Source organism: Numenius arquata, chromosome 20 (assembly GCF_964106895.1).
Source record: "Numenius arquata chromosome 20, bNumArq3.hap1.1, whole genome shotgun sequence".
Taxonomy (NCBI): Eukaryota; Metazoa; Chordata; class Aves; order Charadriiformes; family Scolopacidae; genus Numenius; species Numenius arquata.
The window spans coordinates 9,155,776-9,168,525 of NC_133595.1; the positions used below are offsets into that span (position 1 = coordinate 9,155,776).

A 12,750-nucleotide genomic window follows, 5' to 3' on the forward strand; every position below is an offset into this window, starting at 1 on the left:
TGGTATATCAAAAGCTGGATGTAATCAGATTTTCCTTGTGGTGTTAATCACCTTAGCCTTCTCAACAAAGAGTTTTAGAATGTAACACATTATTCACCCTTTTGTTCTGTACAACTTTCAAGTTATTCAATAAGTTAAAAATACTGTGATCTGCAGATCATTGAAGGAAAACTATATTTATCTAAAGGTTTTGTTACTTTTTAAAATCAATTCAGTGACAATCTTTGTCATTAAGGCTTATTTCAAGGAAAGTTATTTTTACAGAATTTTAAGTCTTCAAGGTTAATTTGACTCGGGCAGTGTTCTTTTGATTTATTTTTTTTTAATTATTTTTTTACAGTATGCTTGCCTGCTCTGTTTATATGTATTGCTTTCTATTTATTCTTAAGCTGCGTTTCTTTATCTTTCACTTTTTTCAGCTTGACCTTGTTTTTTCTTAAGTGTTGTAAATCAGCAGACATCCACACGTCCTCGGTACTTTGTGTGTTTAACTTTAAACACTTCTTGAAATAAGAGCCTTCAATAGGTGTTTACATTTATCAAGTTATGTACTCAAGTAGAAAAATGCGGGCAATCCTTACACCTGTCTCCAGCACTTTCCAATATGATACTCTGCTTTATAGCCACACTGCCTAAAATATTTGCTCTAAAACATGTAATAAGATGCTTTGTGTATAGGTTCTTTTCTTAATTGGGAAGCTTCTTTAACTTAACTGTCAAATTAGACTGATACACTAGAATCCATTCTAGTTAGCTATGCTTAAATTAAAATGACTGTTTTTTTTCACGAAGTCTTTTGAGACTTAGTGAAATAATTTGAGTACTCCAGGTAAGGACAGCCATCTCCTTCAAAATAGTTTAAAAGTGTAAGCCAGAAGCAAAGTTTAGATAAACAATTCTTTTGCTGTACATTATTTACAATGTTTATTTCCTGAGTATGAAAATGAGATGGTTTGTGATGTCTTAGCAGGCATAGATGTCATCCCTTCTATAAAACAGTGGGACGTAGTTCAGGAGAGTGGTAAAATGTACCTAACACTTGAATAATGCTTTTCATCTGTAGGTCTGGAAAACTTTCAAAAAGATGACTATCATTATCCCGGTTGTATAAAAAGAGGCAGAGACACAAAGGACTTGCACAGATGTGTAGCCCCAGTTCATACCAAATCCAGGAATATAATTTGGGGATCTTCACTCACTGTATCCTGTGCTGTCTTTGCTACCAGTGGTCAAGACGCTGACCTGTACGTAAAAACTTGATCATATTAAATGTATTTCTTGTCTGGAGATGTTAACCCTTCTTGTAGCACCTACTACTATGAATTTTGTGCCCAGTAGGATCATATAGCAACAGAAATGCTAGACTGTGTTTGTAGTGCTGTGACCACCTTACCCTGTGACCGTATGTAATGAAGGTGCATGTGCCTAGGAGTTTGAATTCAAAGTTTGTAATTCTGGCTAAATCTTGGGTGCAAGATTCCTTGTCTGGGGCTATGCTAGTCCTGGGTTACAGAAGAAATGGTGTGGAGAAGAATACCGTGAAATTAAGAGGTGAATCTGTGCCATGTGTGATGATGAAACTAAATGATTTGCCCAAAACCACAAAGAGTCTTGGTTGCAAAACCAGGTTTAGAACAAAAAACAGTTTCCCAGGCTACTTTTTACCCTGCTAGAACCACAGCATCTTGCAATCGAATGCCTTATCAAGCCTTTCGGGAAGGACCTCGTTTCCATAAGTTTTCAGGAACTGGTAGTTGTTACTTCAGCTTACGTTAACCTTTGCAGTTTGCTGGAGTAGTCGAAATGAGATCCAGTTCTGATCTGAAAGACCAATGGAGTAAATATTGCAGCCAGATTTGCACTTGTTATTTCGTTTATGTGACTTTGTTTTGCCTGGCATAATTAAAATGTTGCAGAGAGTTTAGAGCTGCTTGGAAGGTCACTTTTTTGGTGATCGAAGGGAAAACATGCAAATACAGTAAATGATGCAGTTACCTACCCCCTGTGGGGGTGTCAGCAGTTTGGAAACCCTTGGTGGATTTTGCTGGCAATTTTTTTGTTCATGAATATAAAATTATGTTTTTAAAAGATAAGTTGATGTGCAAATATTTTCATGGCATTGCCATGAACAGGAGGGACCCCAGTGTATTTTTACAGTGTGCAATAAATAGTTGCTGAATATGTAATGTATTGGTAAGTTTATCTTCCAGATGAATTGAGTTTTAAATCACAATTGAATGACTTTTTACATCAGTTGATAGGAATATTTTATTGAAATAATATTCAGCTGTGTTTGAATTTACAGTTGTGATTTTAACTGTACACTTTAGAGGAGCTACTGTTTTTATAAATAAAACTGAAAAATATGCTGCAAAGAACTGTTTCAAGGGTGTGATTACTTTTGTTGTTTGGTAATTTCTAGAAAACAGAATTTTAAGAAAATATTCATTACATTTTCCTGGTTGTATGTAGGTGTTGAGGTTGTGGGTACAGTGGAAATGGTGATGTAGTTGCCATTCATCCCATTTTGTGTGTGTGTCTGTTTTTTTCATATCTCGCTCTACCTTACCCTGTTTCAGGATGTGTTTTTTCCTTTCTAATTGCATCCCACGAAGAAGGGCAAGTGCCTTTTGAATGTAAAGGATTATATTTGAATGTGTAAACTGTTAGGGCTTGGCTTGCAGGATTTAAAGCTGCTGTCTGTGTTGATTTTGTTAGAAAAGGTAAATAATACACACCCTGGGAGCAGGTTGGCTCCACCACCTTAAAGTTTCTGTTCTAGAGGAAGTACAAAGAAAAACATTCATAGCTTTAGTTCATAGGCAAGTCTCATAGAGCAATAAAGTTCTTAACTAATTGCTGAGAAACAATTTACTGGAAGTTTCAGACTCTGCTGAAATTCTGCTGTATTTGAATTAGCTGAATTCCCCCCCAGCCTCCACTGCTGTGCTCTGGCCTAGCTTGGACACAGTAAGTTGTTTGAGTATCGCTTCTTTAGATGGAATAACTGCTAGCGAGTATTTTTGCAGTATTGAAAGTTGAAACAGTTTGATAGTTTATAGCTTAATTGCCTTGTCTTAACTCTGTCCTCACCACCTGACAGCTCTCTTCATTCCTTTATTTTCTTATGCAGATGGCTACTGAACTTTTTTAATACTTGTAATATTTTTTTAATTATTAATCATTGTGGTTGTATTTATTTTGCTTTATGCAATTCTTGAAGTGGGATTGAACAGATATATTTTTCTTCCCAGTCTTTCTAGGCTCTACAGCTTTTCCCATCTATGAAATAAATCTATCTTGGCCAGTTATTCATTTAGATAAAGTTGAAGTCTTTTCTTACAAGTTTTTGTTGACTGATGAGGTGGCAGCAAAGGAGTAATTTCCAGGCAGGCACTGACTTGCTGCATTGTGTTAGAGAAGGATGGATGTTCAGAAGATTTCAAATAGCTGCACAGAGCATCCAGCTGCTCTACATTTGTAAGGACGTTTTTTGTGTTATACCTGGCTTCATCTGTCTTACAGCTTGTTCACTTCACATAAATTGTATCAGGCCTGTAGGCCTTGTTTAAAAAGCACAGTCAGATTTATGATGTATATTATTGAGATCAATGTAGCATGTCTATCACTGTTAGGTGAAGTTTACTTCAAGCTTTCTGTGAGCCCTGATTAGCCAAGGTTTCGGTGAAATATGTATTGAACAAAGTCGGACTTCACAGTTCAGACTGCGCACGTTCCCAAGATTGCCATCCCCCAGAGACAATTCCTTGACTGTTCATTGCAGACGCTGTCAGGAAGTACCTGGGGTTCGGAAAGAATACAAAGGAGTCAGACTAGAACTGTCTTGCAGCTGCTTTTTGGTCTTCTCTCTCATTTACTTTAGATGCCAAGATACAACAACCTTATAAAAAACATGCGGTGGCTCAGGAGAACAAATCCTGTTCCCCCTGAGTGCCCGAGCAGGAGGTGGCTTGTCCTGGTAACACCTGTGACCTGTGTCCATGTATCGCCTGTGTCTGTGCAGCCACACAAGCGCAGGTCACACTCATCAAGTCTTTTAAGTCATGTTGTCCCAGTCTGCCTGCATTGACTGCAGTCTGGGTGTAAAGCCTTGACACTGGCAGCTGTAATGGTTACCTTCCCTGCTCTGCTTGATGGTAATCGGACACAATTGGTAAAGCCCGTGCCATGCACAGACAATCCTTTTGTCATGGGCAGCTGGGACTAGAGAAGGTGCTGCAAAGAAATAGATTTGTGGGTCTGTCTTAATGAGGGACCAAGAGAAACAGTTCTCTCTCTCCAGCGGTAGTGGGAGCAGATGCTGGATCCTGGCACGTGCTTATTGTTTTTGTGATGCCTTTGGGATGGCAAGAGGCGAGCGGGCACTGTTCAGCTGCCATCCCTCACTGGCTCAGCATCATCAGGGAATGCAGCAGCGACCCTTCCTATCTGGCACCCCAACCTATGGCAAGTGACAAAGGACAAAGTCCTCTTGTCTCTGAACTTAGAGGCAGTCGAGGCATCGCTCTTCTGGGAGCTTTCATGGGACCCCACGGGAATCTTGCTTCCCCTGCCCGAGTTCTCTTCAAGTTGCATATTTATCATTTTGTCCCATTACTTTCTTCTGTTGTGCTGAGCTTTAAGAAAATAGCACACTGCTCACAGCATAACTGCAAAACATCAAGAATTTATTAATTTACAAGTAGCATAGAGTCTAAAGTTAGGAGCTGTCTCCATGTTTCTTCATTCTCATTTTAAATCAAGCAAATCTATATACATGTTTTCAGACATCTGTATAAATTATGCAGCCAAAGTCAGGGAGAGTTTCTTCTCCTGTTTACACGCAGTATTTCCAGAAGCACTCGGAAAGATTCCCACGTTTCTTGTACTGTTTCCTGTCCTTGGTCGAGAAGCGGCCCAGCAAAGCAATTCCAGGGTGGTTTCCATAGAAAGTCTGAAGACAAACAGCACGAGAGAGGTTACTGTTGGATGGTAAATGTTCCCAGCAGGAAAGTACGATCTTCCCTGCCCCAAGTGGTTGCCCAGCTCGGGGTTCTGATGGGGCAAGGAGCGGTGGCTGCCCAGCGTGCCCTCTGATTTAGGTGATCTGCTAAAACTAGTCCCTGTCTTCCGCCTTTATAATTAATTCAGCAGACAAATGAACAGGAATTACGTTCTCCGTTTACCTAATGGTTCATAAAAAACCTGATAATACTATTAGTCTGTGTTTTAGCAGGGGGGGGGAAATGACATGCAGCTAATACTGGTTAATGTACTGGCCTAGCCTGGTGAAGCTGGAAGTTGGCCTTTATTTAGAAAGCTGGTTTTGGGGGGAAAAAAAGGTGGGGGCGTTTGGAATGAAATGCTCTCCTTTTTCTGTGTTGTTTTGTTTATTTGGGTTTTAATTATTTTTTTTCTTACCTGCTTATTTAGCTGCTAAGTGATTCCAGCTTCAAGAACATTGTGCCATATTAGAGTCTATACTGTTTATGAAGTCTGTGGATCTTAAATAATGTCTCAGTAACAATTTTATGCAGTTTAAGATGTGGAGTCTTATTTTTCTTGTTTCAGTGACAGATGGTCATTAACTTACCTCTTTGATATTTTCCCTTGGGTTGTAGCTGCTGGTTCTAAGACCTGGTAGAGGGGAGACATAATGAAATGTTTTACCACTTAAAAATCGTGAACCTGCACGAGTCATTCTTGTGTGCCATAATGCTATAACCGGCAGAAGCCTCGAACTGGAGCGTTCAGAGGACCAGACAAAAAACCCTTTTTCTGCCTGACAGGCAGTCCTTGTGGCACACAGTTCCATCAGGATGTGGGACTCTGAAGGTGCAAGTTGGGCTGTTCTCTTCAGCAGGTATCTGTTATGTCTGTTGCCCCCCAAACCATCTATTGCTATTGATTCTGCACTTTCTGCAAGCGTTGGTGTTTTTTAAGAGACAGTGCTATTTTGTTTTGTCTGCTTCTAGGCCCATCTTTGCCTTGCCCTGGTTTTGCTATACTGAGGTTTTGCTAAACTAATTTGAAGACTTCCAGCTAGTATTGACCTGCAAGCATGGCTGCTCAGCAGCTTTCCCCAAGCTCCTGGATAACTAAATGACAGCTGTCTGTTGCCTACACATGATGTTGTATTTAAGCAAATGCCCAGGAGTCGGGGCGCAGTATCTGTGGGAGCTGGACTTGCAAACCATGGGCCCTCTCCCAAAAACTGCTGTGGTAAATCCTCACCTGCTTTGTTGTCTTCAGCCACTGTGCCCAATAGCTCTGGCAAAAACTGGAGGAGGGACGTGCTTCCTAGGCTGCCCAACCGCTCCAGGTTTAATCTCGAATCTTCATCAGCTGCAAATGGGAGATGACAGAAACAGGCATAAGGTAAGTCTTTTGCTTTGAATCCCTGTTTCAATCTGTCTCAGATGATTTCTGATCAGGTCTGTTGGCTCCACTTGCTGAAAATTATCGTTAAATCACCAAGCATCCATCCTCATTTAGTGAATGTAATAAGAGATAGCTGTTGAGGATTTTTTTCCTTCCAAAGTTTTGACAAAAGATACCTTCCTGAAAAGATACCTGATTCCTGACGTTAATCTCAGGTTCTCATTTCTCTGGTGAATCTTTCTTGAAGAATGTTTTTTGAGCAACAGCAGACCCTCCTATTGCTTGGAGAACTCACAACATAATACTTCTGGTACCCTGCTGTAGACAACCCAGACTTGTATATAATTTATCTTTTTTTTTTTTTTTTTTTAGTCAATTTCTTTATTAACAAGCTCCTATGCTGGAGCTTTTCTATGAATAAAGATAAAACTTCCTGTTCAACGCCTATTAACCCGCTCAGTTTTGCAACTATTAAATGCAATAAAATGGGAGGAAGGGTAGGAATAAATGTAGGAAATCTTAGAACATATTTTGGCAGCTATACTTCTCAGTGCATTTCAATCATCTCTCATTTAATGTGCCTACCAGCACAGATACTGTTACTTTTTCTGAAACAACAGATTACTGATACCTCATGGAATTAATTTGTATGTGCACAGAGAATTTAGAGTTCTGTAACTAGCCCAAGGCAGGTTGCCAACAGGAGCCCCTAGCAGTGTTATACTTGAGGTAAATAAGGCGTTTGTAATCTGAGCAGTAAATTTCATCTTTGCTAATATATAGCAGACATTCAAAATTGTGGACAACAAGAGGGTACTACTATCAAACTCTAGTTTTGTAGATTAATATCATTTTGAAGTTGCACTTTTAGATGATACTATGGAGTTCTAGTTGCTCTCACCTGCAGGGATGGGTGAGATTGTATAGCTCCTGCATAGGGAATATATAAGAAACTGCTGAAAATAATCCTCCAGTATTTCAAAAACTTGGACCAAGGTCAAGAGCTTGAGGACCTTAAACATTCACGCTCTTAGCTTGTTCACTGTACAAAAGGATAATTGCAAAGGACAGCAGGGATTCCAGTGTAAGACTCTGAATAAGAATACTGTAACTTTTCTGTGCTATGTGAAGACAATTCATACCTCTAATCATGTGTTATTTTTTAATTCAGAGCAGTATTAGCAGGTAAGTTTGCTTTGAGATTTTAAAAAAAACAAAACAACCCTCTTTAATACAGAGTTCTATCTTACCCAGCCTAGAGACTCTATATTAGCAAGGAAGATTTAATAAGCTAATGGATGTCTTCAAACAAATGCGGTAATTGTTAGAGCCAGCTTTTTCACCCTATGATGTGATAGATATTATCCATACTGAGTCACAGTTGCCTGTAAATGCAAGTTACACGGTGGAAGGCTTGAGAAGATGCTGGCTTCACGAGTCCAAGATTTTCAGAGCAAACTAGGATCTACTGATACCTATAGACCAGCACAACGGCTGTTGCACCTGCCAAGCAGGTAAGAACAGCCACTTTTTAATAGTCAGCTTTATGCAATAATTTTGGGTTTGATTTGCCTGTTCTTTCAAAACTTGTTTCAGAAACTCTTCTACCACAGGACAGATCTGATGACAGTAACTTTCCAGACTCTGTTGTGGATTTTTACTGAGCCATTTCAGTCTTGACTTATACTATAATTTCAAACTTTGAGGACAGCTTTTTCAAACAAAGGTTTATTCTTTCACTGGACTGAATGGAATCTGCATTAGTGCAAACAAACAGCACGCTCAATATATTGCTATTTTTGTAGTGTAAGACAGACTTGCCTGTTCTTGATCTAAGTAGGACTGCATTAATCTGCAGTGGATTTTCCCCTTTTTGAATACACTTTCAGTTAAACATAGTTCATTTTAAAGTGCAGCAAGAGGAGAACCTGTACAGTCAAGTTTCTTTAAATTACCCAATGCCTACTAATGCTGCTTCAAAGGCAGACACTGTATATGCTAGCTCACCCTCTGTGCTTGAAAGGCTCCAATACCTTTGTCTCTTGGATCTTAAAGCAGAAGGAATAAATATTTAGAGCACCCAACCTCCCAACTTTACAAGACTAGCACCCACTGATGATGTCACTTGTGCTGCTGGTGTTCTCAAGACATTCCTGCTTTTTCTGCAGCTGATCAGCACAGATAAAGGCCCCTTGGAAAGCATACCTGCTTCTCCTCTGGTTTTACTGCTCCAGCCCCTGCTTTATGACCATTAAAATCAAAAGACTCTTACCTGAGAGCTGATAAGACATCTCGCTGGCGTTGATGATGGGCAGAGATGAGAGAGGACAGGAGAAGCTGACAATAATGAGACAGCAGAATACCAGCTTATGCATCGTTGCTGTACTGAATATATTTCGTCTTCGTCTACCTCTGTAACTCAGAACTCCTGTCTGACTGTTGCCTCTGCTCCCAGTTTCACCCGTTATATAGCCGCTCATGACCTCATAAATATCATCATGTTCTCTCCCCCCCTCAAAAAAAAATCCAATGAATTTATTGCCCATTGATTCTAAATGGAAACCACTTTGCATTGATGTAATTTTTCAAGGTAACAGTTCATAGACAATAAATTTACTGTCTTATAGCTTGATGTACAAAATGGATATTATATCAAACCAAGCACAGTAAAGTTTATAAATCTGGCATTAAAAAAAAAAAAAAACTTCCAGTTATAAATCATGAGTTAACAAAAGGGTCAGACCTTGGTTGAAATGACCAGGGCACTAAGACAGCTGATTTATGAGCCTTAGCAGGCTTGACGCAAAGCATCTGATATGAAATGCGTTTTTTTTCCTTTTGTGAGATGGATGGATGCGTTGTGTTGTATTTGGGGTTCTTGTGCCAGAAAAAGTAAAAGAAGGGGAGTTAAACATCTAGTTAATTTACAAAGAGAATGTATGGGGAGTTCAATTCTTTTTTTTTTTTTTCCTTGTAGCATTTCACATCTATTTATTTGAGAAGACCTCATCCAATGTTGCCCTAGAGAATTGTCTTGGCAGAGAAAGTACAGCTTCCATCTGGAGATTTGCTTGGTACATATAAACTACTTTGGTTGATATTAAACACAGGTCACTCACTAGACTGGAAGACCCTTTTCCATTTCACTTATCTTCTCTTTCCTTCGGTTGGAACTGACTACCTAATTCTGTGTGTGCTAGGTAGTCTTTTTTATTAATGCTATTATTATTTAATGCTAACACAGCAGTTACTGTGTGTAATCTCATAAGTTCAGTCTTTATTTCCCTTCATCTAGCATATTTTGTCTTCTCTACTTAAAATTTCATTTTTCATATCAAAGATCAAGGACTGGCTGGACTGGTCCCTCACCTTTGTTCTCAATGAAGCATCATATCCAACTGTATAGAGCCTTGAAAATTAAAAAAGTAAGTTTATGACAATTTTCTTTCCTTTACAGGTTGATAAACAGGTTCAGTAATGTTCTTTCCTGCCTCTCTAATTAAATGTTTGTGGCTTCAAATTCTCTTAAAAAATACTATGAAATCCAACTAATGTTATTCAATTTCTTTTCCTATGTTGAATTGTGTGATAATTTTAAGTTGCAAAAGGAGTGAACTTATCTGCTTCCTTTTTCGTTTATTAACATTTTCTGTTGAAGATTAATTTTTATATTGTGAATTAGGCTCCTAGGACTAACTTCAAATTAGCTACATTGGTCACATAGAACAGATGTATTTCTGCTGCAGGTCTAATTCAAAGAGAGCATGCCCCGCACGTGCGTGGTTAACAGGTTGTATGGAAAAGCTGTGGACTCTGGGAATCACAGAATGGTTGAGGTGAGAAGGCACCTCTGGAAATTGTTTAGTGTAACCCCCTCCTCAAAGCAGGGCCAGCCAGAGCAGTTTGTCCAAGTTTGAATTGCTTCAAGGATGGAATGGGACAGAATTTCAAAACTAAGCTTGAAAAGGCCCTGAGCATCCCCATATAAGTTCAAATGCTCTACTTTGAGTGCATAGAATGGGGAGTGGGAGAGGTGAGAGAGGACTTTCAGAGGTCCTTCCAACCTAAACTTCTCTATCATCCTGTGTGTACAGAGAGGTCTAGCATTGGCTTATAGAACACGTGCTGCAGGTGTCTGAAATACAAATCCTGTTTCTCTGGACTTCTCTTTGCTGAAGTGAGTGGATATATGACAAAATAATTTCTCCACATAATTAACCAAATACATTTTATATGCTTCTTTCCCTGTGCTTCCCTACAAGAGAAATAAGTAGCTAGAGAGGAATTCTCTCTCCTCATCTGAGTCATGCAACTCTACGTTCCAAAACTGCAGACAGTAATTAGGTCTGATTTGATGCATGATCTCACTGTTGGTGCTGGATGCTCTGTACAAGTGCTTCTCCTTCAGTGAACTATCAATGACAATGGCATTATCAATATTCACTCTGAGCCCCCTCCAAGGAAAGCTAATGAAGCGCTCTTCACAAGCAACTTGTGTCCTTTGTCTTCTCTCAAGGAAGACTCAGCCTCTTAGAGCCATCATGATGTGCGTCATGTGGAAGTTGGGCAGCTTGCCTGCAGCTTATTGCCTTTACTCAGATGTGAGGTTGTCACTTAAACACTTTTTCCTCTACCAAAATGTCAAAGGCATTTTCCTCAGGGGACAGCGCACACGTCATCATGCAAAGCAAAGAAACAGCTCATCCTAAACAAATCTGTACAACCCTGAAAACACGGGTGGGAGAAGTAAATGTGAATTGCACTTTGAAAACTTGGAAATGGATTTACAAGAAAATCTTTTAATTTTTATCAAAACTACTATTTTGTGGGAAGACATTTTTAAGTTCTTATTTATGCTAATAGACTTTCTTTCAAGTGTTTCAGTTTAAAATAACAGGCCAGCAGTAGTCCAGATAAATTACTGAGCAAACTCTGAATAGTAAGTATATGTTACCCTATCACAAAATATTATACTTAATTATCAACAGCTATTCTTGATTTTAAGTGGCTCATGAAGAATAAGTTGCTAATGAATTCAAGAAAACTTAAAAAAAAAAAAAGACACAACAAACCCAACCGAAACCACCCCCCAAAATTATCCACCTTCTGAGTAAAATAGTGAGGATGAAATCTAATCTATAATGCAAAAGTTCTTTCTCCTGTTTTAAATTGCTTTATGATAAGTAAGCGCAAGTTGTTATTTTAGTCAAGTATTGTGACAGTTGGCAGAACCAGGAATTTCAGAGAAGACATGATTTGGCAGTAGCACTCGTATGAGGGACTTTTTCCTAGGGTATAACTTTTGGTGTAACTTTTTGGCTTGAATTTAGTTTGCATTAAGAAAGACATGGAGTAGAATGTTTTTGTAGTGACACTGTAATTGCAGAAGAGCTCATTATTATATAAATGTCCAGCTCTTCCTTGAATTTTACTAGAATGTTTGACTTAATGTCTTGTTTCAATGAGTTATACGTGTTGACTGGTGTGAGAGAAAAAAATATTTGTAATGTTATTTACCTCCCTGCTAGGGTCTAGCATATCATTTAGGGGTTTGGGGAGTATTCCTTTGCTGTCACTGCTGGTTTAGCAGATAACTGTCCTCATTAACACCTAAGAAGTTAAAGTTAACTTAAAATTTCTAATTTTAGCTAATTATTCATCTTCTTATCATGTTTATCAGATCTATTTTGCATACTGAAATAGCTGCCTTGTGAGATCGTATGTGCAATAAAGGTTTTTTTTCCTGCCACTAGCTTATAGCCTTATGTATACTCTGCATTTTAAAGTGTACTGAAAATAGCCTGTTGGGACACTCAAAACTAACCACAACTTGGGCACTCGCTGTTAACTTCTTTTTTTGAAGATGATGCTTCTGCCCTCTGTGTCCAAACTGCAATGTAGTGAATGTGGTGTATGTTCTGTATAACCAAATAGCACTATGTGATGTATTTGGGTATGCACAGTAGTATTTCTGTTTTCTGAATTTCTCTTAAAACTATGTAAGGTCTCTGAGAGGTTTTGACCTAGGTTTTCTTGTTCTTCTGTGGTGGGCTGAGGGTGCAGGGGTGAGTATGTGTGATTAACTGAACGCGTACCTCTGCGTAAATGAAGATGGCAGGTTCGTAGGCCTTTCTGAAAATATTTTATTTTGCTACAGAATTGGCAAGTGGTCTAAAAATTCCCTAGTACAGCATCACAGCTGCCAAAACATTGCTCCTTTGTAGTATAGTTTCCACCAGTTTGGGGGAAAGAAACCCTGCTTTTTGGCCCTGCTCGCCTGGCACGCTGTAGTCTGGGTATATTCTCCAAGTGAAGCTTGACAAACTGGTACTTAATTCCCCTGTCCTCTCAGCACTACAGAATTAGCAA

General features: G+C 39.0%; 1 protein-coding gene across 1 annotated transcript; it reads right to left on the reverse strand.

Moving 5' to 3' along the window:
- Positions 1-4,837: 4,837 nt before the first annotated feature.
- On the reverse strand, positions 4,838-8,756 carry UTS2 (urotensin 2). The gene is made up of 4 exons (XM_074161779.1): positions 8,654-8,756; positions 6,235-6,345; positions 5,594-5,637; positions 4,838-4,954 (listed from the first exon to the last, which is right to left on the reverse strand). The coding sequence occupies exons 1-4, from the start codon at positions 8,754-8,756 to the stop codon at positions 4,838-4,840; spliced, it is 375 nt and encodes a 124-aa protein (XP_074017880.1).
- Between the last annotated feature and the right edge of the window lie 3,994 nt (positions 8,757-12,750).

Coding starts and splice junctions, on each gene's coding strand:
- UTS2 (XM_074161779.1), bottom strand. CDS start 8,756: ATGCATAAGCTGGTATTCTGCTGTCTCATTATTGTCAGCTTCTCCTGT. Junction 5,638..6,234: donor GGCTGAAGACAACAAAGCAG/GTGAGGATTTAC, acceptor CCCCTCTACCAG/GTCTTAGAACCAGCAGCTAC. Junction 4,955..5,593: donor CAAGGGAAAATATCAAAGAG/GTAAGTTAATGA, acceptor GTTTGTCTTCAG/ACTTTCTATGGAAACCACCC.